This window comes from Gouania willdenowi, chromosome 9, assembly GCF_900634775.1.
Source record: "Gouania willdenowi chromosome 9, fGouWil2.1, whole genome shotgun sequence".
Lineage (NCBI taxonomy): Eukaryota > Metazoa > Chordata > Actinopteri > Blenniiformes > Gobiesocidae > Gouania > Gouania willdenowi.
This window is the reverse complement of record NC_041052.1, coordinates 35827311-35853533: the sequence shown is the minus strand read 5'-3', so window position 1 is coordinate 35853533 and position 26223 is coordinate 35827311. Positions and strand designations below refer to the sequence as shown.

Genomic DNA, 26223 nt, shown 5'->3' with positions numbered 1-26223 from the left:
AAAAGTCGATATTGCGGAATCGTCACCGGTATCCTAGCAACAGTGAAAAACACGTTCTTTGAGAAGCGGCGTTCATGTGGGCGGAGCCTGATAGAAACCCAATGAGCAGGTCCAGTTCACGGAGAATGTTACCATGGTGACATACTCGTAGAACTTAGCTAGCGTTTAAGAATCATAAACTCTGAGTTTCCCTTATTTAAGCGCGAAAATACTCTGATTTTGAACATATCCCGCTTTCTGGAATACTGCTCCGGTAAGTTTCACTAAGTTTATGTTTATTTTAAGTTTTTTTTAACTTGTTTGGATAGTGTCATTAAATAACATCAAAGGGTTTTAAAATGTACCGATGTGTTGTTTGTAACAGTTGTATCTTTATTTATCACCCAAACTTACTAAAATAAGGTTATATATCAGAAAATATACTTAATAACATTATGTAGTTTGTTTTTCAAAATGTAGTTATAGAAGCTATACAGTTTTATCGGATTTGTTGGGTTAAGAAAAAAAAAACAACAAATCCACATGAACATGTTAATATAATTGTATAATATTTCACTTTGTATTTACTTGAAATATAATCCTAAACAAAAGTGAAAAGATATATTAATGCTAGAAGGGAAAAAAAGACCAAAGTGGACATCTTCATTGGTTATAAAACAATAAATAAAAACATTTTATTAAAGGTAATTGTAGATATTTTCTTTTTATAATGGTTGTTTTTCTCAAATGAGGGAAAACTCAAAGCTGTAACAATTTGATGAACGTTCTGCCTCCTGTTCTACTTCTAGACAAGTTTGGAACTTCCAGTAGACCAGCAAACTGAGAGCGGAGTGTTCTGCACAGACAATAGGGCACAAACAGCTCTTTAAGATATGCAGGAGCTTGATCATGTAGAGCTTTGTATGCTAACATGAGGATTTTAACCTCTATTCTAGATTTTTGCAGGAAGCCAATGAAGGGAAGCTAATTCTGGAAAAATATGCTCTCTCCTCTTAGTACCTGTTAATAATCTGGCTGCAGCATTCTGAATTTACTGGAGACATTTTAGTGAGTTACTAGGACATCCTGAGAGTTACAATAATCTAGTCTAGATCAATTACTGAGTCTGAAATAAATAACTTAATAAAAGTTTACCTTCCTCTTGTGTTAGCTTTCTGTTAGCATCTCTTATGATAACTGGTCCTAAATTAGCTGTAAAATACACTAAAAACAAATATCTATCATCTCATTTCTTTCCTATCTATTGGTTACCTTGTTAGCCTAATTAATGAAAATATAGATTTTAATATTTTTGGTGTGGGTGTTTGAGCTTTTTTTTTAAAAAAAATGATAAAATGTGGGAAAGCTTGATATGAAACATCTTTCAATAATTGTTAACTACATATGTGTAGAACTGCACATAGAACTGTAACATGGTTCCCCATTATAATTGACCATTTTTATAGAATTTTGTTGCAATTACAATTACAAAGTGAATTATCTGAACTCAATTACAATTTATCTGTCTTCAGTGTGGAATTGTGTTTAGGTTTATATTAGAAGATGTTTCAACTCATTCATTGATGTGGACACGTTTATTTTTTACTTAATTTGACCTTTTACATCATTAAACATTGTTATTTTTTAAATTGCTGTAAAAAAATTAGTTGTAGCTAAATGGCTTATTTCGTCCACATGTTTCTGAGAATATAAGAGGATTATTCATCAATACAATGATAATAATAACAAAAAAGAACAGAAGAAGTCAGGGTTGGGGTCAATTATAATTGTAATCTATGTAATAAATTATTAATTACAATTATGGTGTCCTTATAATTGAAATTTAAAAAATCTGTTGCTGTCATAATCGTAATTTAAATTGCAATTGAGTTTAGATAATTTACTTTGTAATTGTCATAAATTGTGATAAAAATTGTCACTTATAATTTAAGGCAAAACTAGGGAACCTTGTTACAGTTCTATGTACAGTTCTACACATATGTAGTTAACAATTATAAAAGTATGTTTCATATCAAGCTTTCCCACATTTACATTAAAAAAAAAATGAAATCTATAGTGACAGAAAAAAGTCTCAGACGCCCACACCAAAAATATTAAAACCTATATTTTATTTGATTAGGAAGCCTTATAAGGCAACTAATAAATAGGGTATTTGTTTTTAGTGGATTTTACACCTGATTTAGGACCCGTTATCATAAGACATGCTAACAGAAAGCTAATACAAAAGGAAAGTGAACTTTTATTATGTTATTTATTTCAGGCTCAGTAATGTAATGTAATGTAATTGTGATTATTGTAATTTAACTTTAGTAATCAATAATGTAATTGTAATTGACTTTCTGAAAATAAAAAAAACAATTGTCATTTAATTGGAATATTGGTCACTGTAATTGTATTTGAATTGTAATTGAACATGGGTAATTGAAAATGTAATTGTAACTGAAAAATGTAATTCACCCCAACCCTGGAAGAATTACCTTTTTGATTTTCTCTGCCATTCAGTGACAACATGAACAGTCCACAGGAACCAGTACTGAGGTCGCCATCAGAAAGTCCAGTTTTAACACAGATGCTGGGTTTTAATGGAGCTCAGAAGATCTTACATCTACTACTGGACTACATGAATGACGTTGAGACTGCTATAAAGTTGCCACCCACAGCTGTGCTCGAGTCGGACAGTGTCCCTGGTGATGATATCACTGAGCTGAGAGAAGAATTACAAAAGCACTCCACATTAGCTGAAGAACATCTCAAGCTGGAGCATCTCGGAACAGAAGATGGAGACACCGAAGGGACGAGTAGAAGAGCAAAGCTTGATAAAGAGATAAAGGACTCCTTTAGAGATGCACTCAGGCTTATCCTAGCACATCCAGGAGCAATGGATGCTTTGAAGGCAACGTTAGACGATGACCCAGGGGAAAGTGAGGAGAACATATCTAGAGGTCTTAAGATGTTTCACAGTCAGATGGAGGAAACAATGATGGGCAGAAAGTCAAAGCGACAGGCGTCTCTTCATTTCATGGCTGAAAACAACAAAAATCAGATTTTAAAAGAGGAAACAGCTGCTATGATAAAGAAAATCAATGTTATGGTAAGTCATCACATTAGATTTAAACATGACGTGAGACTATAAGCAGGGTTGGGGTCAATTACATTTTTCACTTGCAATTACATCTTCAATTATCTATGTTCAATTACGACTCAGTTATGATTACAGTGGCCAGCATTTTTTCTGTTTACATTTAAATTACAATTGTTTTTTTTCCTCAGAAAATCAATTAAAATTACGTTCTCAATTACTAAATTTCAATTACAATTAATCACAATTACTGAGCCTGAAATAGATAACCTAATAAAAGTTAACCTTTCTCTTGTGTTAGCTTTTTTGTGAGCATCTTTTGACGGGATAAAAGGTCCTAAATCAGCTGTAAAATACAGTAAAAACAAATATTTATCATATAATTTATTTCCTATATATAGGTTGCCTTGTCAGGCTAATTAAAATATAGGTTTTAATATTTTAGTGTGGGCATCTGAGCCTGTTTTGTGTCAATTTAAATTTTTTTTAAATGATAAAATGTGGTAAAGCTTGATATGAATCATATTTGAATAATTATTAACTCCATACAGCATGTGTAGAACTCTACATAGATTACAACTGACAATTTCTACAGAATTTTCCTAGCAATTACAATTACAAAGTCATAATTGTAATTGATTATCAATTATATTATAATTGGCCCCAACCCTGGTTACAACTCAATTATGATTACGGTAACCAACATTCCAATTACAATTATTATTTTACTCCTGAAAGGCAATTATAATTACATTCTCAATTACTAAAAATCAATTACAATTAGACACAATTACTGAGCCGTTATTATTATTATTAATAATAACAATAATAATAATAATAATAATAAACTTCCTCTTGTGTTAGCATCTCTTATGATAATGGGCAGGGTTGGGGTAAATTGAAATTGATAATTGATTACAATTATAACGTAATTCTAATTGTAATTGTATTTGAAAAAATCTGTTGCTGTTGTAATCATTATTAAATTGTAATTCAGTTCAGATAATTGACTTTGTATTTGTTACTGTCATGGAAATTCCATTAAAAACTTTCAGTGTCAAGACATAAAAATGTGGTAAGACCTTAAAACGAGTTTAAATATGATGAGCACACTTAAACTGGGGATAAAATCCAGTAAAGCATAAAAAACAAGAAAAATGTGAAAAACACCCACATTTCAAATTTTTTTAAAAATGTAGGATTTTTTTTTTTACTGAGATAAGGCTATCTCCTAAAAACGTTTTATGGAGTTATTTATTTCAGGCTCAGTAATTGTGATTAATTAAATTTGAACATTAGTAATTGAGAACATAATTGTAATTGAGTTTCAGGGGGGAAATAATAATAGTAATTTTAATTATAATTGGAAAAAATATCAGTCACTGTAACCATAATTGAGTTATAATTGAACATTGATAATTGAAGGCAGAATTGTAATTAAAAAATGTAATTGACCCCGACTCTTTAATGGGTCAATTTTGACTCATGTCTTAAATCAGTTGTAAAATACACCAAAAAATGTTATCTGTCATCTAATTTATTTCTCATCCCTTGGTTACGCTTCCTAATCAATCAAAATATTGCTATCGATAATTTTGATGTGGACGTCTGGCCCTTCTAGAATACATTTTTTTTTTTAAATGGTAATTGGTAAATGTAAATTAAATGTTTTTATGATCCTTAAGAGAACTGACAGGTAAACTTAATTCAAAACATATTTTATTAATTGTGTAAGGTTTGCGTTTAATTCAATTATAATTGACAGTTTTTATAGAATTTTCATGCAAATTACAAAGTCATTTATCTGAACAAAATTACAATTCAATTCCGATTAGCAACAGTTTTTTCAATTATCTTTACATTTATAATTAAGTCATAATTGTAATTCATTACAATTTACAGAAAATGTATTTATATCTTACCCCAACCTTGACTATAAGCCACTCAGGGGATTTTTGTGTTTGTCTATTATTGTCAGATTGATCAAAAAATGAAAGAAAGTGAAGCTTTGGATAAACATTTCAAGCAACATGAGCAAGAAGAGAATAAAGCAGAAAAAGGAACAGAGTGGCCCCCAGCGGAGGGGCCACGTTTGGCCAGCATGCAAAGGGAAGTGAATGAGCAGAACATGCAGCTCCGTCATCTGATGTTTGAAGACAGACAGAAGGAGCGATTAGAGCAAGAGGTAAGGAATGGATGCGTTCTCACTCAGTCAATGCTCAATATTCTGTCAAACATTGCTCTTATTTTTATCCCTTTACAGCAAAATCTAAAGGTGGAAAAGGAAAATGAGGAATTACTTCACAACTTTGATAGCGAAATGAAGGAAACACAGGTATTAGTTCACACATTACATCCAAAACTAATGATTTAACCTGAGGACATTCACACCAGGAAAATGTTTCTAAGACCATTTCTTATTAATTACTGTTGTTTTTGAAAAAATGTTTGCTTGGAAATCAAATGTTTAGAAAATGTGACATTGGTGTCAACCATGGTTGGGGTCAGTTTTAATTGTAAGTGAACAATTGATAATTAATTTCAATTATGGTGTAGTTATAATTATAATTGTAAAATAAAATAAGTAATTAAAAAGAAACCCTGTTGCTGTTGTATTATGTTGTAATTATTTTTTACCCTCAGAAAGTCAATTACAAAAACCCTTGCAGGAACAATAGGGCCTTTGCACCACTTCTGGCCCTAATTACTCACTTAGTTACTAAAATTCAATTACAATTAATCACAATTACTGAGCCTGAAATAAAAGTTAACCATCTCTTATGATAAAAAATCCAGCTGCAGATTTTTTATCATTTACTGTCTTTCTTATCTATTGGTTTCCTTATTAGGCTTCCTTATCAATGAAAATATAGGTATTAAAGGGGCAGTATTATGAAAGCATCACTCTTTTGTAATTCCATATTTTGTAAAAAGTGAGCTCCAAACGGGAGAGTTGGATTTGTCTCGCGTTGTGACGTCACAAAACTGAAACTCCTCCTCCTAGCAGTCCTCGCTCCTAAATAGAAGAGGTGAGGATGACAAGAAAGCAACGTAGCAGCTCTGGGGAGTGTTTGAAGCAGCTGGAAGACTCTGCCGCTGCTGTGATAAACACACAGTGGAGCAGTTTTGTCTGACTCACAATCACAATAGCTGATTAAATAGCCATGTGTTTTACTGTAATGTGCAGTTTTTTGGCTGAAAACAATTACAAGAGTGTGTGCATAGCATAAGAAAATTGCTGTAGTGATCACTTTCTACAAGAGTGAGGCGTAGAGTCAGCGTCTACAGACACGCCCACTCATGCATATGAATGAAGGGCCCAAATTAGCCTGTTTTCAGGAGTGTCAAGTGACTTTTCAGAGGGATAAAACTCCGGAAAACAGGCGACTTTGGGAAAATAATCCTTAAATACTATGTTGTTGGGGTTCTTAGAACAAATGGAGATGGCATAATACTGGACCTTTAATATTTTTGGTGTGGGTATCTGAGTCTTTTTTGTGTCAGTATACCCCAAGATTATTATTTTTTTTATGTGTGTAAATTGTTTGAAAATGTGGGTAAGCAATTGATATGAAACATATTTTAATAATTGTTGACTACAAATGTGTAGAATTGTACATAGAACTATTATGTGGTTCCCTAGTTTTGCTTTAAATTATAATTGACCATTTTTATAGAATTTTCATGTCAATTACAATTACAAAGTCAATTATCTGAACTCAATTACAATTTAATATACAATTACAACAGCAACAGATTAGTTAAATTACAATTACAATTATAATTGTAATAATTATCAATTATAATTGACCCCAACCCTGCCTGCAACACCTGCCCAATGCTTTGATTTCCCTTTATTAGGCAAAGCGGGAGTTTGATGGCGAAGAGCTGAGGAAGGCAGAAGAAGTGATGATGATGCTGCAGAAACCCTTTGAATTACTGGAGGTAGAATACAATAAGATCATGGAGCGACAGCGTCTGGCTGATGAGAAGAAAGAGAAGGAGATGAAGGAGCTGGTGATAAAAACTAAGGCTGCCATAATAGTACAGGCTTTGTGGAGAGGGTATCGTACTCGCAGCGCCCTAAAGAACCAGAGCAAGGAGAAGAAGCCTAAAAAGGGCAAGGGGAAGAAGAAATGAGATCAACACTTGTTGAAATGTTTTGACCTGTGTTGAATGGATTTTTAGCCGATAATTGAATAAATGTGGCATTATCGATGAAAAAGCAAATAATGGCAAGTTTATGATTTCACGTTGACACTTATATTGGACCACATTATCAATATTCATGTCATCTGGTGAAAGTAGGATAACAAGTACTCATGTTATAATTGAGTTGCTTTTAAGGATACTTTTTTGAGTATATTTCTAAATCAGTATTTTTACTTGCACTTTAGTACGTTTTGAAAAAGGTAAAGTATGTTAGTTACATTTCTACACCCAACCGTTACCGAGTAAATTATTTTGTGTTTAAAATGATCAACGGACTACTAAACTACTAAAAATGAAATGACCAGACAACAATCAATTGCATCACATCATAGCTGACCAATCAGATTACACGTAATGCAACGCAACAAAACAGCATTGAATGCTGGTTGTTTTCTCATATTCAGAGTTTATAAATGTAACTATACTTAGAGCTTGAGAATTTATTTTATTTTGAATTTATTTAATTGGTGTTATTTTATTTTTAAAAAGAATTGGACACTTTGTGTAGATGCCTTTTTGGAAAATAAATTAGGTCCATCGCTTCCTTTTTAAGTTTATGCATGAGATGTTTACTGTATGCAAGGGAACTCTGACAAGATTTATTACCAAATATAAACGTGGAGGGCAAAAGTAACAAGTAACTTTTAATTTTAGTACTAATTAATTGAGCTACTTTTTAATTGGACTTGAGTATTTTATGTATCACTTACTTGTACTTGAGTACTATTTCAATCAAGTAACAGTAGTTCTACTTGAGTAGTATACAGTATATCTTTACATCTGCTTTCCACATTACACAGTATATATGAATCACTTGTTTAACGAGAGATGGTTTCCTCTCACGTCTTTACCATATATGGCCATTTAGCAGAGATTAGTTCCAGCCAGGGTTGGGATCAATTACATTTGTCAATTACAATTATGTCTTCAATTATCCATGTTCAATTACAACTCAATAACGATAACGGTGACCAGCAGTACAATTATAATTTTTACCCTGAAAGTCAATTATATTTACTTTATCAATTACTGAAGTTCAATTACAATTAATTACAAATACTGAGCCTTTAATAATAAAAAAAACATAAAACTTAATTCTCCTCTTGTGTTGTGTTAGCTTTCTGTTAGCATCTCTTATGATAACGGGTCAGTTTTGACTATTGTCTTAAATCAACTGTAAAATACAAACGAATTTGTTTCTCATCTCTTGTTACCTTGTTAGGTAACAAGAGATGAGAAACATCTCACAAATACTGGTAAATACTGGTATTAATGTTATTGGTTTGGGTGTCTGAGCCTTTTTTCTGTCAGTATAACCCTAGATTTAATTTTTTTTAAATGATCCTCAAGAGAACTGACAGGTAAACTTAAAAAATCTGAAACATATTTTAATAATTGCTAATGACATGTGTAAGCAATATAACTGTAACCTGGTTCCACAGGTTTGCATTTGATTAAATTATAAGTGACAGTTTTTATAGAATGTCCATGACAATGTCAGTTATCTGAACTTAATTACAATTCAATTACAATTATAACAGCAACAGACTTTTTCAAATACAATTATGATTGACCCCAACCCTTGTTCCAGATGTGTAGGATGGTCAGTGAACATATATGCAGAAAAGCACATAGTTATGTTCAGAAACAATTAGAGTTAGAATTAGATAGGATTGAATTGATGTGTTGCACCAGGGCCCATCCGTACGTCACAAGAAGCTTGCAGAGAGAAATGCAAGCTCCTGATTGGTGGATGAAGTCATAGCATCCTCATTTGCTTTTTCTTCAGGAAAATCAAATCATCTACCGTAATTCTTATTCTGTACTGGTTGAATGGAACTCGTGACATCATAGTTACTGGCCTTGAATCTGATTGGCTGCTGAAGAGAACCAGTGACATCATCAACCAGTCTTCAAAGGAACCAGCAGCCATAGGTGTCTTGGTAACGGAGTTACCTTGGGTTATTGTTACTACCCTGGTTGGAGGAAGTTTTACGGAAATCCAGCTCTGTAGTTAAGGCCGTCCGTGACTCATCTTCAATATGTTTAGAGAAGCCTTTCAAAATGGATTTCTGTCCATTCTGTACAGCGTTGGCAGTAAACCACTTCAGATATGGGACATGATGGCGAAGAACGGTCTAATCAGGACATTGACGGACAATGACATAAACTCTTTGGTGGTGGAGGTGGAAGGAGACAATGTAAACACAACCTACATCACGTGTCCAGTCGACCCAAGAAAGTCCCTGGGGATCAAGCTTCCATGCTTTGTCATGCTAATTAAGAACATGAGCAAGTATTTTACCTTCGAAGTGGAAGTGTTAGATGACAAAGATATTCCCCGACGATTTCGGGCGAGTAACTATCAGACCCAGACGCGAGTAAAGCCGTTCATCTGCACCATGCCAATGAGACTGGATGAAGGCTGGAACAAGATTAACTTCAACCTGTCAGAATTCACAAGGAGGGCTTATGGCACCGTTTACATCGAGACCATACGAGTGACGATTCATGCAAACTGCCGCATTCGAAGGGTTTATTTCTCAGACAGGCAGTACGAAGAGGATGACCTGCCACCTGAATTCAAACTCTACCCACCACCACCACCAGTTATAGTAAAGACTAAGAGCAAAAAGGCAAAGAAGTAAAAGCCTGTGGAACTTTTTTCTCCTTGTGTGTGGTGGTGCTTACCAAAGAATTTTGTGATTTTTATTAATTTATCTTTTCCATTTAGACCTCGTCTCGAGATCTAAATACAACAGATGATCAGATAAGTGCAGAAATGTCCTTCTTTTCAGGTGGACATTTCAAGAATAAGGCGTCCAAATTTCTGATGTGATTTATCACGACCGTGGCTCAGGTGGTATCTTCTGATCAAGAGGTTGGGGTTTGATCCCAGTCTATACCTGTCTATGCGTCGAAGTGTCTTTGGGCAAGACACTGAACCCTAAGTTGCTCCCAGTGGTTGACCAGTGCCTTGCATGGCAGCTCTGTCCCATTGGTGTGCGAATGGGTGAATGAGTAGATATTATAAAGCGCTTTGGGACTCCTCAGTGTAGGCATACAAGCACTATATAAATCAAGTCCATTTATCATTGTCTTGTTGCTGAACACCTAGTCCATGTTTTGACTATGAATCTGAACATATTTCGGTATTTTTTACAGTTTTCTCTGCTGTATTGTGTTTGAGGCTGAGATATTGTTGTCAGGCCATTTCTTTGCCGTGTTGCATTAGAGCAAGATTTACTAGTCCAGGGGTTCTCAAATGGTGGTACATATATTCCTAGGGGTAAGCAATAGCACTATAGGGGGTACTTGAGAGAGAGAAAAAGAGAGAGAGAGGGAAAAAAAATGTCAGTCTTGGTCACTAAGCGAAAAAATTACCAGAAATGACAAAAATTATTAAAAAAAAAATCTATTTAAAAGGCACTAAATCAGTGTTTTTCAACCTTGGGGTCGGGACCAAATGTGGGATCGGCTGGAGTTTCTGAAAAATTAAAATAGATTTTTGAAATGTTTCACTTTGCACTTTGCATACTTTACACACTTACACTTTGCACTGTTTACAGTATTTTATTCTGTATTTTTATGTCTCATGCATTCAAACAACTCCATTTTATCTTCTGTTGTGTTCTATTTTGCTGTATTTATGTGTATTAATAAATTGAGTGCTTGTTGTTGCAAGGCCTTGTGGGACAGTCCTTACATTTCACTAAACATCTTTATGCAAGTATGTGACAAATAAAAATCTTAAATCTTGCTTGTGTGGGTTTTCTCCAGGTACTCTCGTTTACTCCCACAATCCAAAAACATTACTGTTAGGTTATTTGGAGTCTCTAGATTGCCCATAGGAGTGAATTTAATTCATTCAACTTTACTTATATAGCGCTAATTACAAAAATAATCAAGCCAAGAATTCCACACATGAACACGCATCAGCGACATTGGGGAGAAAAAAAAACTCCCTTTGAAGAAATCTCCAGCAGAACCTGTCATATATTGGTATCTGATAAAGTGATGTCCATACAGAGACGAGGAGAGCGGCGTGTTGAGAGATGACTCTGAACCTGTTCAATAAAGAGAAGTAAACAAGACAGAACATTATGAGATGACTCAATTCAGAGTCCTCTATCTTTAAGGTTCCCAAAGTGGAGTATGCAAATTGTCACAGGAGTACGTGAAAAATATTTTTAAAACAGCGTGACAACATTGGAAACTAGAATATAAATAGAGTAGCAGTCAGGAGCCTCCATGCATTGACACAAATTACACATTGACCTCTGTAAGACTAACCTCGAGTGGCCAAAGAAGACATTTTTTTTGTACTGCATTTTAGCATTTAACTATAGAAATACAGTTGTTTAAGAATGCGTTTTATTTTTTTTTTCATTTTCTTTAAAAAGAGCAATGATTAAAACATCGCTTAAATCTTTTACATTTTCAGAAATTTCAGGCGACCCTATTTAACTTTCAGGCCACCCCACATGGGGTCCCAACCTAAAGGTTAAAAAACAGATTTAGTGGTTCCTGAATATATATTTTTTTAATAGTTTTTATCATTTTCAGTCATCTCACGTCTGGGGTGGGACAGAGACACTTTATTTGGTCATTTTTCACTCTCTCTCTCTTTCAAGTATCCCCTGTTGTGCCATTGCTTACCCCCATTTAATAAACACTGAACTAAACCATGACAAGATGGAGGTGATTGACTTTGGTAACAGGTAAACGGGGACTGCTGTCAGCGAGGACCTTCAGTCTCCATCTTTAAAAGCTGAAGACCAAGTCCTAAACCTGGGTGTTCTGATTGACTCAGACCTTACACTCAGCAGCCAGATCAAATCCATCACAAAAACAGCTTCTACCACCTAAAGAACATCCATGATGTGGATTTACTGATTTTGTTACTTCCAGCAAAACAAAAGTGTATACATGTGTAGATAACCTTGCAGGTATAGGGTAGCAAAAGGGCTGAAAAGTTTCAATGGGAACTTGAGCTCTGAACTTTGGGGAATATTGAAAAATATAAACTTTTCATGGCAATTATCTGTATTTATTAGAAATAACTGGAAAATAAGATTAATTTTAAACAACTGTATCATATCCAAACATAAATATATAGCATCAAATCAAAATAATACAATGAAAAAACAAAACATGTCTACAAGGGTTGCAAAACTCTGTGAATTTTCAAAGTTTGAATCTTTCCATGGCAATTAACGGTAAATAATTTTTTTAAATTAAAAGTTGTCCCTTAATGATGTTAACTATAGTTGGAAAATATATTTTAGCATTATCTAAAGTATTAGCATTAAAATGACTCCAAATCGATGGTATGTGTATGTACCTATATCTTCTGTTTTTTTTATTGTGCAATGTTGTTTATCGCTGTACTGTGTACAGGCCCATGTGTGTATGTATCTTCCTTTTTTCATTTTTTATTATGCCGTTTCGTTTATCTGCTGCTGAAACTCTGCAAATGTCCCCTTTGTGGGATTAATAAGGCAAGGCAAATTTATTTGTATAGCGCATTTCATACACAAGGCAACTCAATGTGCTTTACGTGATCAAAAAGTGCATCAGAAACCATTCAACGGCCTAAAAATCAGCAGTAAAAACCTTTAAAATTATCAACAAATACATTACATCAATAACAACATGACCAAAAATCTCTCTCTCAATCATATGCAGTAGAGAAAAATAGAGCTTTTAACTTTGATTTAAAAATGTTCCCATTGGATGCTGACTTCAGCTCTGCTGCAGTTTGTTCCACTTTTTTGCAGCATAACAACTAAAAGCAGCATCACCATGTTTAGTGTGAGCTCTAGGCTCCACTATCTGACTTGTGTCCATAGATCTGAGAGACCTGCTGGTTTCATACCTGACTAACATCTCACTGATGTATTCTGGACCAAACCCATTCACACATTTATACACCAGCAGCAGAACACACCTGATTGAAATGACCAGGATCGTTATCAGGCTTCTGCAGAGTTACAAGTTAATGTTCACCCTCTCCTCAGCATCGGCCAAGTATCTGAATAAAAACAATCCCGTTGTGTCACTGAGGCAGCTCTGCAGACACAGCAGCTGTGAGGGCAGAAGGACAGTGGACACCTCTTTCACTGAGCAGAACACACACTTCCTGTAAAGCAGTGTGTGTGGATACACGATCACAGAGATGTTTGCTTTCATCCCATGTGCTCATTAGTCGCAGCAGGAAGGCCGTCTTGGTGATCAGGCTGCACACGGTGCTGTGGAAGCGTGGGTCGGTGAGGAGAGTCAGCCACGTGGGGGTAAACGTCTCGGCTGGAAAAGAAAACTATCAATAACCTTTACAGCTCAACTACAAACTGGAAATAAAACCTGAAACACTGACATGCACCAGTGGTATCTGTACCTGAAAGCAGCCTTTGGCAGACTGAGATGCCATCCATCAGCCCTGAGACACTTAGCTCCGCCCACGTGTTCAGGCTCTGTGTGAGATCAGAAGACTGGGAGTATTTCTCCACCATCTGCAGCAGGTGAGGCAGCACCAGTGTCGCCATCGCTGAAGGTTCTGCAAACACGTTGGCCTCGTCCTGCTCGTAGAGACTGGAACACCTGAGTAAGAGAAGCACCAGTTTTATACCACACAGCAGAGGCCACTCGTGTTGTTTGTACTAGGAGTGTGACAATATCTCGATACAGCGATATATTTCCGATTATCGATATGCTCCTGCCAAGTATCGATTTTTTTTTTCTTTCAAAACCTTTTCTGCTTTTTCACTAAAATGTGCAGGTACGTCTTCACAGAAATTTTGTCACTGTTTGTTGAAGGAACCAATATATTGTTTACTGTAATATTGCACTATAATGGTGTCACTGGTAAGAAAGACCCTATTTTTTGTTTACATAAAGCACTATACAAGAAACTTATTCGTTTACATTGGTATGTTGACACATTCACAGAAATGTTGCACTAAAATAGTGTCACTGTTCATAGGACACTTTTTCAATTTACTGTCTTTCAGAGATGTAAAATAAAAATTGTATTTTGACATAGATTATTGTAGATTGATTTCTGACCATTATATCGATAATCGCAGTATCGTCATATCGTAAGATAATCGTTATCGTGAGTTTTGTATCGCGTATCGTGAGGTACCCAGAGGTTCCCAACACTAGTTTGTACATAGGGGTGTCCCGACACCAATCTATCAGCCTTGAGTAATTGCCGATACGATACCAATCCGATCCGATATCAGCAAAGACCTGGGGGTGTACTTACACTTTAAAGTTTAAAGTGATAATGATGTCGGAAATGAGCTCAATATCGGCAACAACAAAAATCAGATCAGATTTTTTTTCTGACAAAACTAAATACTGACAGTAAAAGAAATAACGGAAGTGAACTTGAATTGTTATTTTGCCCGTTAAAAAATATAATTAGTTTTTAGGTTATTTTTCAGAATCTTTTTATTTGTTTTGTAAAATTGTAGAATATTCTTATGTTTAAAGTTTAAACATAAGAATATGTTTAAACATAAGAATATTCTACAATTTTACAAAACAAATAAAAAGATTCTGAAAAATAACCTAAAAACTAATTATATTTTTTAAAGGGCAAAATAACAATTCAAGTTCACTTCAGTTATTTCTTTTACTGTCAGTATTTAGTTTTGTCAGAAAAAAAATCTGATCTGATTTTTGTTATTGCCGATATCGAGCTCATTTCTGACATCATTATCGGACTGGGACAGCCCTAGCTGTGTGGTTGAATGATGTGTACCTCACTGCTGACGCCTCCTTTAGAAGCGCTCTGAGGTCAGATGGAGGAAGGTAACGCAGAAGCACCTCCAGCGAGCCCTTAGGATCCCAACATTCCTCCAACAGGAGTCCCATTAGTGTCGGCAGAGCCTGGTTGACGTGCATCAGGTAGACCCTGTCCTGGCTCTCTCCTCTTCTTCGGTGGTGGATTAGGGACGTAAAACAAGCCGCTTTCGTCCGCACCTCCTGGCTTTGGTCTTGCAGCAGAAACAGTCCTGTGTCAATCATTCTAAAGCACAGAGAGTCACCATCAGGTCTGGCCTCAATTATAATTGCGTAATTGGTAATTAATTACAGTTATGGGATAATTGGAATTTTAAAAATATAATTGCTGTTGTAATCATTTTATCATTGAAATATATAAATATAGGGCAATTGTTATGGCAATTATTATATTAATCATCATATCATCAAATGTGTGTTCACGTGTACAATTTGTCATGTGTTCATACACAATGACTGTTCAAAAGTACAACGATATAATGCAGAGACGTTGCTCCTTTGCCAAGTCATGTTAGATTAGATTACCCGCAGTACAGACAGATTGTGCTGTATTCACAGTGCCAGCAACAAACAGTCTCTGCTGAAGGTCTCATACCAAAGCTCTGATAAACAGAGCTCTGTAACAGTGCCTACGTATAATAAGATGTGATTCTTGTTTTATGCCTTTCACAGGGTTTAGATGGCCGACTCACATTCTTTCACCTACGCACACAAATAAGCTGCATCTGACCAAGACAAACTCAAACTCACATGTGGACTCACATGCAGATACACACACGCACACGCACACGCACACACACACCACTGTTGGAGCATCTGACCCCCTCCTTTTCCTCTCATCAGGGTGGGATTTTTCTCTATCTGTATAAAGTTTAAGCTGTGGAACTTTCCAGTTAGTTGCTGGCCGCTTGCCCTTCCTACAGGATGGAAGACCTTTTTTTGTACTCTTTTTCATTTAGTTTATAATAAAATTTTTTATAAAATCATCATGCTTTGACTGGACATCATCATTCAACCAGAGCACAAATCATGTTTCCAAATGAGGGCGACCGCAAATTTGCTGTGACAGCTATACTAAGAGAAAAAAGGCTTAGACACCCACACCAAAAATATTAACACCAATATTTAATTGATTATGAGGCCTAACAAAGTAACTAAGAGATGAGAAACAAATGAGAAATTGTATTTTGCAGCTGATTTAAGACATGAGTCAAATGGACCCGTTATCTTAAGAGATGCTAAAAGAAAGTAAGATGCTAAAAGTTTTATGGGCTTATTTATTAAATGCTCAGTAATTGGGATTAATTTTAATTGAACTTTAATAACTGAGAACATAATTATAATTGACTTTCAGGGAAAAAATAATCGGTAACACTACTTAAAAGCACCTGTCATTACCATGAATAAGATATCATGAAGGCTGTCATTAAGTGTTGTTTGTAACCCTAACCCCAAACCCTTCATTACTAACCCCTAACCAGTGTTGGGCGGTAACGCGCTACTTGTGACCCCCAACGTCACTTTTGACAGTAACTTGTACTGTAACGCAATATATTTCTAAAGAAATAACGCCGTTACCGTTACAATATGGTGCGTTTGTCCACTACTTTGCTAGCAGCAGTGTACTTCCTGTTTACAGTGGCGCTACATATTTTTGCGGGATGCTGTGCCAAACATGGTAAAACAGTAGAAGAAGAAGCATTGTCAGCGTGTTTGTGTTTACATCACGTGCGCCAATCATGGCGAGTCAAAGCGAGAGCAGGACGAGCTTCTCAGAGTGGATATACGCGCAATATTTTTGTCTCCAAAAGATGCATCCATGAAGCTAAGCTAACGCTGTGGCTTGATTTTAAGGGACTGTGACTGTTATCCAGGGACACTTCAGCCAAACTATTGCACGGTATGTTGTTGTAAATAAGAAGTCTGTCGCTACTGCTGAGTCACTGCTAACAGCAGCTCGTTAGCCTGATATGTTTAGCATTGTGTAGCTGAGAAAAATGCTGTGAATTAGTTTTTCCACATTTATTTTTATAAGCATTTTCAACAGCAGAAGTTGCATCTGGAATATGCACAGCTTACTTTACATTACTGTGCTAAGGCTGAAAAATTACTGTTTTAATTTTGCTTTATATGCACATCATTTATGGTTGTTTCATAGCAGTTGATCAACAGTGGATTATTATATAATTACAGCACTGATATGAAGCTGTATGGACACAAATGACCCAAAGTAAATAATACATTCTTTAATTCTTAGTAACTCAAAAGTTACTTTTTCCAGTAACGCATTACTTTTTGGTGTAAGTAATCCAAATAGTAACTGAGTTACTTTGTGGATGAAGCAACTAGTAACGGTAACTAGTTACTTTTTTTCAGTAACTAGCACAACACTACCCCTAACCCTACCGAATTCCACTCGATCCTTCCACCCAACCCAAGAAATGCCAACATAGCTCCAAAAGTGTCATAATTTAGCGAAAAGGTGTTATAATTTAACACTTAATGACAGTTTAAAGGGATCCTCCACTGTTTTTACAAATGTGGTCTAAACTCTTTGAAATGTCCTTATTAGAAGATCTATGCCTCACAAAATGCATTATTTTGCACCATATTCATTTCATTAACTTGTAAGTTACTTGTAAGATGTAATTGTAATTGACCCCAACCCTGGTCACTATGTTTACTTCATGTTTATCAGAGAACATGAACAGACCTTGTGATGACTGAGGGCTGATAGCTGTCATCTCTCAGGTTATGAAAGTCCATCAAAGAAAGTCCAGCCACACACAGAGCTTCAGCACACGCCATCCTCAGCACCTCAGGAGAGTCGGAGACCCTCTGCTGCTCCATGACACTGCACAGCCGCTGGTACTGGGCCATTTTTAGTCTGATTGGCCAAAGATTGGAAAGTTTCTCACAATTGTACACACTAAGAAGGCCAAATGACAAAAAAACATGCACATACCTGGAGTCGGGGCGCTGGGAAAGCAAAAGACTGGCCACTATTAAAGACTGAGACAGAAATTCTGGACCACCTCTTTGGACTTCCAGGTCCTGAAACAACATATCCAGGACCAGATCGGCCTCATCCAGTGAGGAAACGCGGAAAAGACAGTGGGATGAAGCGGAATCAGCTCCAGTCATCACTTCGATCAGGGCCGAGAGGTAAGTTGTGCGGTCGGCCACACTGTAGCACAACAACGCTTCCCTCAGGTTGGACTGGAGAGAGAAAACATCAGCCACAAATCAACACACACACGAGAACAAGGCAGCAAACGGAGTGCGCTACATAAAGAATACATCAGTGGTTCTCAAACTCTAGTACCCCCTTTTCTCTAACTTTTGAATCCAAGTGCCCCCTTTTCCCAACTACAACATTTTGCTCAGAATTCTGTAAAAAAACAACTATAGAGCATAATGATGGAATGAATGAGTGATAACACACATTTTAAAGAATCTCATTTTGTAAATAAGTGAATGAAATAGTATTTAGTTCTTCCTGAATAGATTTATTTTTATAGTTTTTATCATTTCTAGTCATCTCGATCCTGATGTGGTATCAAGACTGATCCTTGTTTCATCTGTTCTTGTTCTAATTAAGATCATTTCTATCATAACTGTGTGTGTTTTTTGTCATTTTGTGTGTTTTTGGTGTCATTTTGTGTATTTTGTTGTTTGTCTATTCTTTTTATTATTCAGTAATTTTTTTTTTTTTTCTCTTATCTTGCGTTTTTGTTGTCATCTGTGTGTGTTGTTGTTGGTGTTATCTAAATTATTCTCTCTCAGTGTGTTTTTGGTGTCGTTTGGCTGTTTCTCTGTTATTTTTGTGTGTTTTGTAGTGATCTTGTGTATTTTTCTCTCATTTAGTGTCTTTGTTGTCGTTTTGTGTGTTTGCTGGTAATAGTAAGTATTTTTCCCTCTGTGCGTGTGTTTTTGGAGTCATTTTGTGTATTGTGTTGTTTGTTCTTTTTATTATTCAGTATATTTTTCTCTCATTTTGTGTGTTTTTGTTGTCGTTTTGTGAGTTGCTGGTAATATTCAGTATGATTATAATTTTTAACAAAAAATAAACATAAAACCCCATGTTTTTAATGCTTTCATTTGTTAATTTTCCTCTCTCCCTTTCTCTCTGTCTCAAGTACCCCCTGTAGTGCCATTGCGTACCCCCATTGGAGAAACACTGAGCTAGCGTGTCTCATCTTATCAGTACTACTCTAAAGACATAGCTGAACAATAAATCATTTATACCAGACTTGGGTGAATGGTGGCCTAGGGGCTACATGCGACCATCTGACTAATGTTGTGCGGCCCCCAAAATAAATCTCAATAATTGTAATTCAAGAAGTTGGAATGATACTAAAAGGGTTAGAGAATACAAAAAATAACTCCAAAAACAAAGAAATACAACTTAAAAAAAACACAAAACATATTTAAAATGACATGTCAACAAAAAAAAACAAAAAATTGCTCCAAAAAAACTCTACAAAGACACAAAACAAGATCAAAAAGACACAAATGGTCAACAAAAACACACAAAAATAACTCTTAAAAACGTACAAAACCACACAAAAAGACCAAACCCTTTGTTCGTTTCTGTATCCATACACAGGTTGGTCATTATTCTAAACGCTAACATGAATGTTGATAACATGGAGCCCTCACTTACTGTATATAACTACATTAAAGTCCATGTTATCGTTGAGTATAAAAGAATATCGACACACTATGATGCAGCAGAATCGAAACCGCAGCTACACAGACGTCTCAGCATTGAGCCATATAAAGATCAACTACGATTAAAAGTATTTGACTGTTAAAGGTTACCTCCAGAGCCCTTTGGATCACTTCCCTTAGGTCATTCTTCTTCAGCTCAGACTTTCCATCCAGCACCCAGGAGACCATTGAGAGCCGGAGGTCAGGGTGTGCTGCTGAGAAGCTGTTCCACATTTTATAAGCCCACTGTGAGTCAGCACATAGAAAACCAATGGCTTGTTGATGGAAGGATGATAGTCCAATCTGTGAAGGCATCAAAAACATCCAATTAAGCCTCTGCGTCAGCGTGCTGGAGCTTGATAACCATGCACAGGTAAATGCCTAGTTTTCAACACTGGTTTATGATAATGATCAGGTTTGTATATGGTCAGGATAATTTTTGACAGTTTATACCTGTAGGAATGCTTGAAAAACTGAAATATTTTATGGTGGATTTCTGATGACAATAACACACACGAGGTGACAGGGAAAACACACAAATTAACTCCAAAAATCAAACAAAAGAATACACACACAAAATGATAGAACAATACACAAAACAACAGTAAAAATACACAAATGTGCTCTAAAACCACAAGGCGACTACGAATCGAATACACAAAAAATTACAGAAAAATATAAAAATGGCAAAAAAAACACAAAATGACTGCAAAAATTTATCAAAAGAACAAGAATACAGTAAATAATTCCAAAAACACACAAAATCACAACAAAAACAAACAAAATGTTCAAAAAATACACAAAAGTAGAGAAAAATATACAAAATTACAAAAATACAAGTGTTTTATACCAAAGTAATTAAACAATTCAAAGATAATTTACCCAACCAAAACAAAATAAATATTTATTAAATTATTATTATTATAATTATTATTATTATTATTATTATTAAGAACTTTGAGATGACTTTTGTTGTAATTGGCGCTATATAGATAAAGTTGAATTGAACTGAATTACTAGTATGTACTTGTAGCTCAGCACCAATCTGTGCCTTTATGAAAAGCATCTAGAAGAAAAAGCGGCTCCTTAAGAGAGCAAAGAGTGTTCTATGTTCATGTTGTAATGTCACAAACCTGAAACGATATGTTAGGTTTCAGTAAGTCCAGCATCAGTGTTTCACTGAGCTTCAACAGGAACGTCTGACAGCAGACGCTACGTAAACACACGACCACCTGGAGGTAGGCGGCCCTCACTAGGGGGCAGCGCTGAGCTTCAGACGCCAACCACAGAGAGGCCTGCACTCTGCTCAGCACCTCAGACAGATCCTCCACAGCAGATCTAACAGTGAAAGCACAGGAGGAGTGGAGAAGTTAGAAGGTAATCACAATTACGTTTTCAATTACAATGGTCACCACGGTGCAAGACAGAGCACATTAGGCATTCCTTTGTTCCCACTGCCATCAGACTGTTCAACACCGCTGTTTAACTTAATAACTATCCCCCCACCCATATTCCTTCATTTGTCATTTGTACATTTGTTGTGTATTTTTTTTATGCCGTGGTTTTGTAGTTTTGTTTTGTTTGTTTTTTAATTGTATTTTTATTTATGTCTGTCCCACAGTTGTATATTTGCAGTATTATCCAATGTTGGTATTTATTTTGTTTTTACTGTGTGCTATTCTATTGTGTTGCTGACCGGCATTTTTTTCCCAATTGCAAATAAATTACAATTATTATTTTCCCCCTGAAAGTCAATTACAATTAACTCATTCAGTTTTTAAACAGAATATTTTCTACTATGACTATCTGAAATCTGACAGATTGAAGCCTCTACTTTCATCAACAAAAAAAAAGAATTTGTTTCTGGCTCGTTTCGTTCTTTTGTAATCAGCTGTTGAATAGAGCAAGTTTTACACAAATCTTCAGTTTCAGAGCAAAAAGCTGAGAAAAAAGCCTTTTTCTAAAAAAAAAAACCCTATCAGGACTTTAAAGCTATTTTTTTTTTTTGCTTTAGTGACAACTCTAACATCTGAACATTTTTTCCTTATATAAAACATAAAAAAAACACTGACACCAGGCTTTTGATGGCAAAACTGTTATTATTTATCTATCTGGGTCAGAGTTGAATTGATTTCTTACTGTATTTTGGCGTTCCTCCAACTTTCTCTCCCTTCAGTCTTCACACACGCAACTTCCTCTTCCTCCCGGACATGCAGAGTGTCACTGCGTTCCCCGTTCTTTTAATCGTTTTATCTCACCATCGCCACACTATCCATAAGTTCCACACATGCTCTGGTCGAGAGTGCGCTGCTGTGCGCTGCTGGGAAATTTTCAACCCTCGTACGTAGTGCCATTTTCTGTCTCGTAAACTCCTTTCCTCCTCTCCCTCTGAGCTCTGCTGAGCATGGATGATCTCTCATCCAAAGGTGCACTGCTACCTCCTACGTGTCACCTATTATTTTGCAATCTGGCTCACAGGCTGGGGGTATTTTGTACCCCCCCAACACGCAGTGATGACCCCTTTAGCCCTGTTAGTTGATGGTTTTATCTCACCATTTCAACATTATCAATAATCCACTCAGGTCCACACATGTTCTGTAATATTCCATAATCTAACTCGTTCCTGCTTCTCCTCCCCAGCTAATGGTAGCATCAGTGGCTAATCTCTCATCTAAAGGTGTACTGCCACCTTCTTCAGTTGGTCACTACAACACCCCACAGCTTAGATATTGATGAGGGACCTCCACCAGGGTGTATTATAGCAATCCCCGTGGAAAAATGCAAATGACGAGTTATCTCATCAATGGCACTGAGTGAGTTAATCACAATTACTGAGCCTTTAATAAATAACCCCATAAAACTTAACCTTCCTCTTGTGTTAGCATCTCTAAAGATAACAGGTCAGTTTTGACCCATGTCTTAAATCAGCTGTAAATTACACTAAGATATATTATATATCATCTGATTTATTTTTCATCTCTTGGTTACCTTGTTAGGCTTCCTAATCAATGAAAATATTGGGTAACACGTTACTTGAAGTTTTATACATTAAGGCTGACATTACGCTGTTATTATTATTATGACATGACACCTGTCATTAGCATGAATCAGTGTCTTTCGTTACTTTTATCCTACCTAACCAAACTATTCCTCCACCTAGGGCTGGGCGATATATCGAATATACTCGATATATCGCAGCTTGTAGTCTGTGCGGTGTTGAAAATGACCATACCGTTAAACTCGCGGACTTTTTTTTTTTTTTTTTTTTTTTTAAATTTTGCACAGAACGTGCACTTTCTGTTGACAATTTTATGTTTGAGCCACTCACTGTTTAATAAATACAGTTATGTCAACTTTGACTTAGTTGTGATATCCCCTTTTTTGCATGAAAGTTTAAAATTGGCATATATTAATGCAGTATGATCAAGAATGTTTTAATGTAGACATATAGAATCATCATACTGGTGTGATTTTGTGCATCAAAGTGTTAATTCAAGGGTAATGCAAAATATCGAGATATATATCGTGTATCGTGACATGGCCTAAAAATATCGCGGTATTTATAAAAGGCCATATCGCCCAGCCCTACCTCCACCTAACCCAAAAAATGCCAACATAACTCTAAAGGTATTTTAATATAGCAAAAAGTATGTTAACCATAGAACTGTAACATGGTTCCCCAGTTTTGTGTTTAATTAAATTGTAATTGACAGCTTTTTATAAAATGTTATTGCTAATTAAAAGTAAAACATCTGAACTTAATTACAATTCAATTACGATTACAACAGCAACATATTTTTCCCCATTACAATTATAAAATGATTATCAATTACAGAATTACAATTGTAATTGATCCTGACACTGACGTCTCACCTGTTAGAGCTGACAGCTCTCTCCAGCACAGCTCTGATCTGCAGCAGCAGTCCGTGGAGCCGGTTGTGGAAGCAGCGTTCCTCTTGGACTGGCAGCTGAGCGCAGAGCTGAAGGAGGATACTCATGTATTGTGAAGGGGGCGCTATGGCAACCAGGGCTTTGGAGGCCATCACTCTCACACTGAAAACTGGACTGGCAGCTAGCTGGAGTAACGAAGGCAGAAAGTCCGACAGAGTTCTGACAAAATGGGAAAAATGGAAGACGTGCATCATCAGAGGGAACTTAAAGCAGAACTAAGTAACTTTTTCACCTTAATAAATCCTTTTCATAGTCCCTGTGAGGGTAATACAAGAGTTTATGGGGTGATTGGGGGGTCTTTCATCTCTCCCTGCTGTCTCTGGACAAAAAACAGCACTTGCAACTTTCCTGTCTCCGACCAGGTGGCAAGAGATACTGCTTTATGGCAGCCCAATACAAACACACTGTCGTCGAGGCCACAGGAATGCAGACACACTCGCAACCCAGCACTCCATCAGGCAGCACACACACAAATATCCATCCATCCATCTTCAGAGTCGCTTTGTCAGCACACAAACAAACAAACAAACATCACACACACTCCCTTCCGTATTACTCCCACATCATTCATTTATTTTACTTGTCTCTTCCTCACACTGTTCACATGGTCACATGGGACTATATGTGTGAAAGCACCCTTAGTGTCACTGTTGTATTAGGATTTTTCAGTGATCAGTTGCTACCGTCTTGGGAGAGCAAAGGTGTGCATGTAGCTGTGGGGTGGGGCAGGCAGCGGGGGGTGCAGAGTGTTTACGATGGTGACATAACCAAAACCGACATTTAGGGGGAGCGCTACAAGTTACTTAGTTCTGCTTTAAATTATTGTTAAAAACCCCTTTCAGCATTTGTTCGAGGTTGGATCTTATGAGAGCTGTTGGTGAACTTTCTGGGCCTGTATTATGACACTGGATAAGTATATACAGTAGGGCTACTTGATTATAGAAAAAACAATAATTATGATTATTTTAGCCATAATTGAAATTACGATTATTTAAACGATTATTTGTCAAACAAAAAAATATTTTTTTGTACAAAACAATTTAAAATATATTCTTCAAACGTAAATAAAATCCTTCTAACACTAAAATCAATTATGTTCACTTTAGCACAAAACTAAACACTTGCATGCATGTGCATTAAACAACTCAAAGTTAGTAATAATAAACGGTGTGTGTCAAGCTTTATTCTTAATAGATATCCGAAAACGTGGAACTTTGTTTTATTTAGCAAATAACACATATGTAAATATAAATTAATTAAATTAAATATATGTTATATACATATTTTTGTTTTTTCAAATATATTTTCTTTCTTGATTATGTTAAGAAAACTGGGGGTCAGTGGGTGACTTGGGGTGTGTTCATGTGAATGGTGGCAGAGGGAAAGAAGCTGTTTTTGTGTCTGGAGGTCCTGGTCCTGATGGACCAAAACCTCCTTCCAGAAGGGAGAGATTGAAACAGTTTATGACCGGGGTGGGAGGGGTCAGCCACAATCTTTCCTGCACGCCTCAAAATCCTGGAGGCGTACAGGTCCTGGAGGGAGGGCAGATTGCAGCCGATGACCTTCTCTGCAGAGTGGATGATACGCTGCAGTCTGGCCTTGTCCTTGGCCGTAGCTGCAGCGTACCAGATGGTGATGGAGGAGCAGAGGATGGACTGGATGATGGAGCTGTAGAAGTTCACCATCATCTTTGTTGGCAGACTGAACTTCTTCAGCTGCCGCAGGAAGTACATCCTCTGCTGAGCTTTTTTGATAAGGGAGCTGATGTTCAGCTCCCACTTGAGGTCCTGAGTGATGATGGTCCCCAGGAAGCAGAAGTACTCCACAGAGCTCACTGTAGAGTCTCCCAGGGTGAGGGGGTGAGGGGGGCTGGGTTCTTCCTGAAGTCTGCTATCATCTCCACTGTCTTTAAGCGTTGAGCTCCAGGTTGTTCTGGCTGCACCAGGACACCAGCCGGTCTGTCTCCCACCTGTAGTCAGACTCGTCTCCATCAGAGATGAGACCGATGATGGTCGTGTCGTCTGCAAACTTCAGGAGTTTGATCGACTGGTGAGAGGAGGTGCAGCTGTTGGTGTATAGGGAGAAGAGCAGAGGAGAAAGAACACAGCCCTGAGGAGATCCAGTGCTGATGGTCCGGGGGGCAGAGATGGTTTTTCCCAGCTTCACGTGCTGCTTCCTGTCAGACAGGAAGTCTGTGATCCACCTGCAGGTGGAGTCTGGCACGTTCAGCTGGGAAAGCTTGTCCTGAAGGAGAGCTGGGATTATAGTGTTGAAAGCAGAGCTGAAGTCCACAAACAGGATCCTGGCGTAGGAGCCTGGGGAGTCCAGGTGCTGGAGGATGAAGTGGAGAGCCAGGTGTACAGCATCGTCTACAGACCTGTTGGATCTATAGGCAAACTGCAGGGGGTCCAGGTGGGGGTCGGTGATGTCCTTGATGTGGGAGAGCATGAGGCGTTCAA

At 36.7% G+C, this 26223-nt stretch overlaps 2 protein-coding genes and 1 pseudogene across 3 annotated transcripts in view; 2 read left to right on the top strand and 1 right to left on the bottom strand.

The window, feature by feature from the left end:
- The first annotated feature begins 74 nt into the window (after positions 1-74).
- On the top strand, positions 75-7283 carry drc10 (dynein regulatory complex subunit 10). 2 transcript variants are annotated; one of them, XM_028458362.1, is made up of 5 exons: positions 75-253; positions 2472-3091; positions 5058-5264; positions 5343-5414; positions 6941-7283. In XM_028458362.1, the coding sequence occupies exons 2-5, from the start codon at positions 2510-2512 to the stop codon at positions 7217-7219; spliced, it is 1140 nt and encodes a 379-aa protein (XP_028314163.1). In that variant the 5' UTR covers positions 75-253; positions 2472-2509; the 3' UTR covers positions 7220-7283. The 2 variants fall into 2 exon arrangements, with proteins under 2 accessions (XP_028314163.1, XP_028314162.1); XM_028458361.1 differs by having other exon boundaries at positions 76-253; positions 2503-3091.
- A 1810-nt stretch (positions 7284-9093) lies between these two features.
- LOC114470277 (cilia- and flagella-associated protein 20 pseudogene) lies at positions 9094-10147 on the top strand (annotated as a pseudogene).
- Positions 10148-13260: 3113 nt separating this feature from the next.
- The window catches only part of LOC114470111 (thyroid adenoma-associated protein homolog), a 39818-nt gene continuing 26855 nt past the window's right edge, over positions 13261-26223 (bottom strand). Inside the window, exons 24-31 of the mRNA XM_028458124.1 lie at positions 23687-23923; positions 20947-21151; positions 19925-20116; positions 18066-18319; positions 17814-17987; positions 15060-15326; positions 13689-13891; positions 13261-13597 (exon numbers count right to left, since the gene is read on the bottom strand). Of these exons, the coding sequence (XP_028313925.1) occupies positions 13350-13597; positions 13689-13891; positions 15060-15326; positions 17814-17987; positions 18066-18319; positions 19925-20116; positions 20947-21151; positions 23687-23923 (1780 nt within the window). The 3' untranslated portion in view covers positions 13261-13349. The remainder of the gene's footprint in view (positions 13598-13688; positions 13892-15059; positions 15327-17813; positions 17988-18065; positions 18320-19924; positions 20117-20946; positions 21152-23686; positions 23924-26223) is intronic.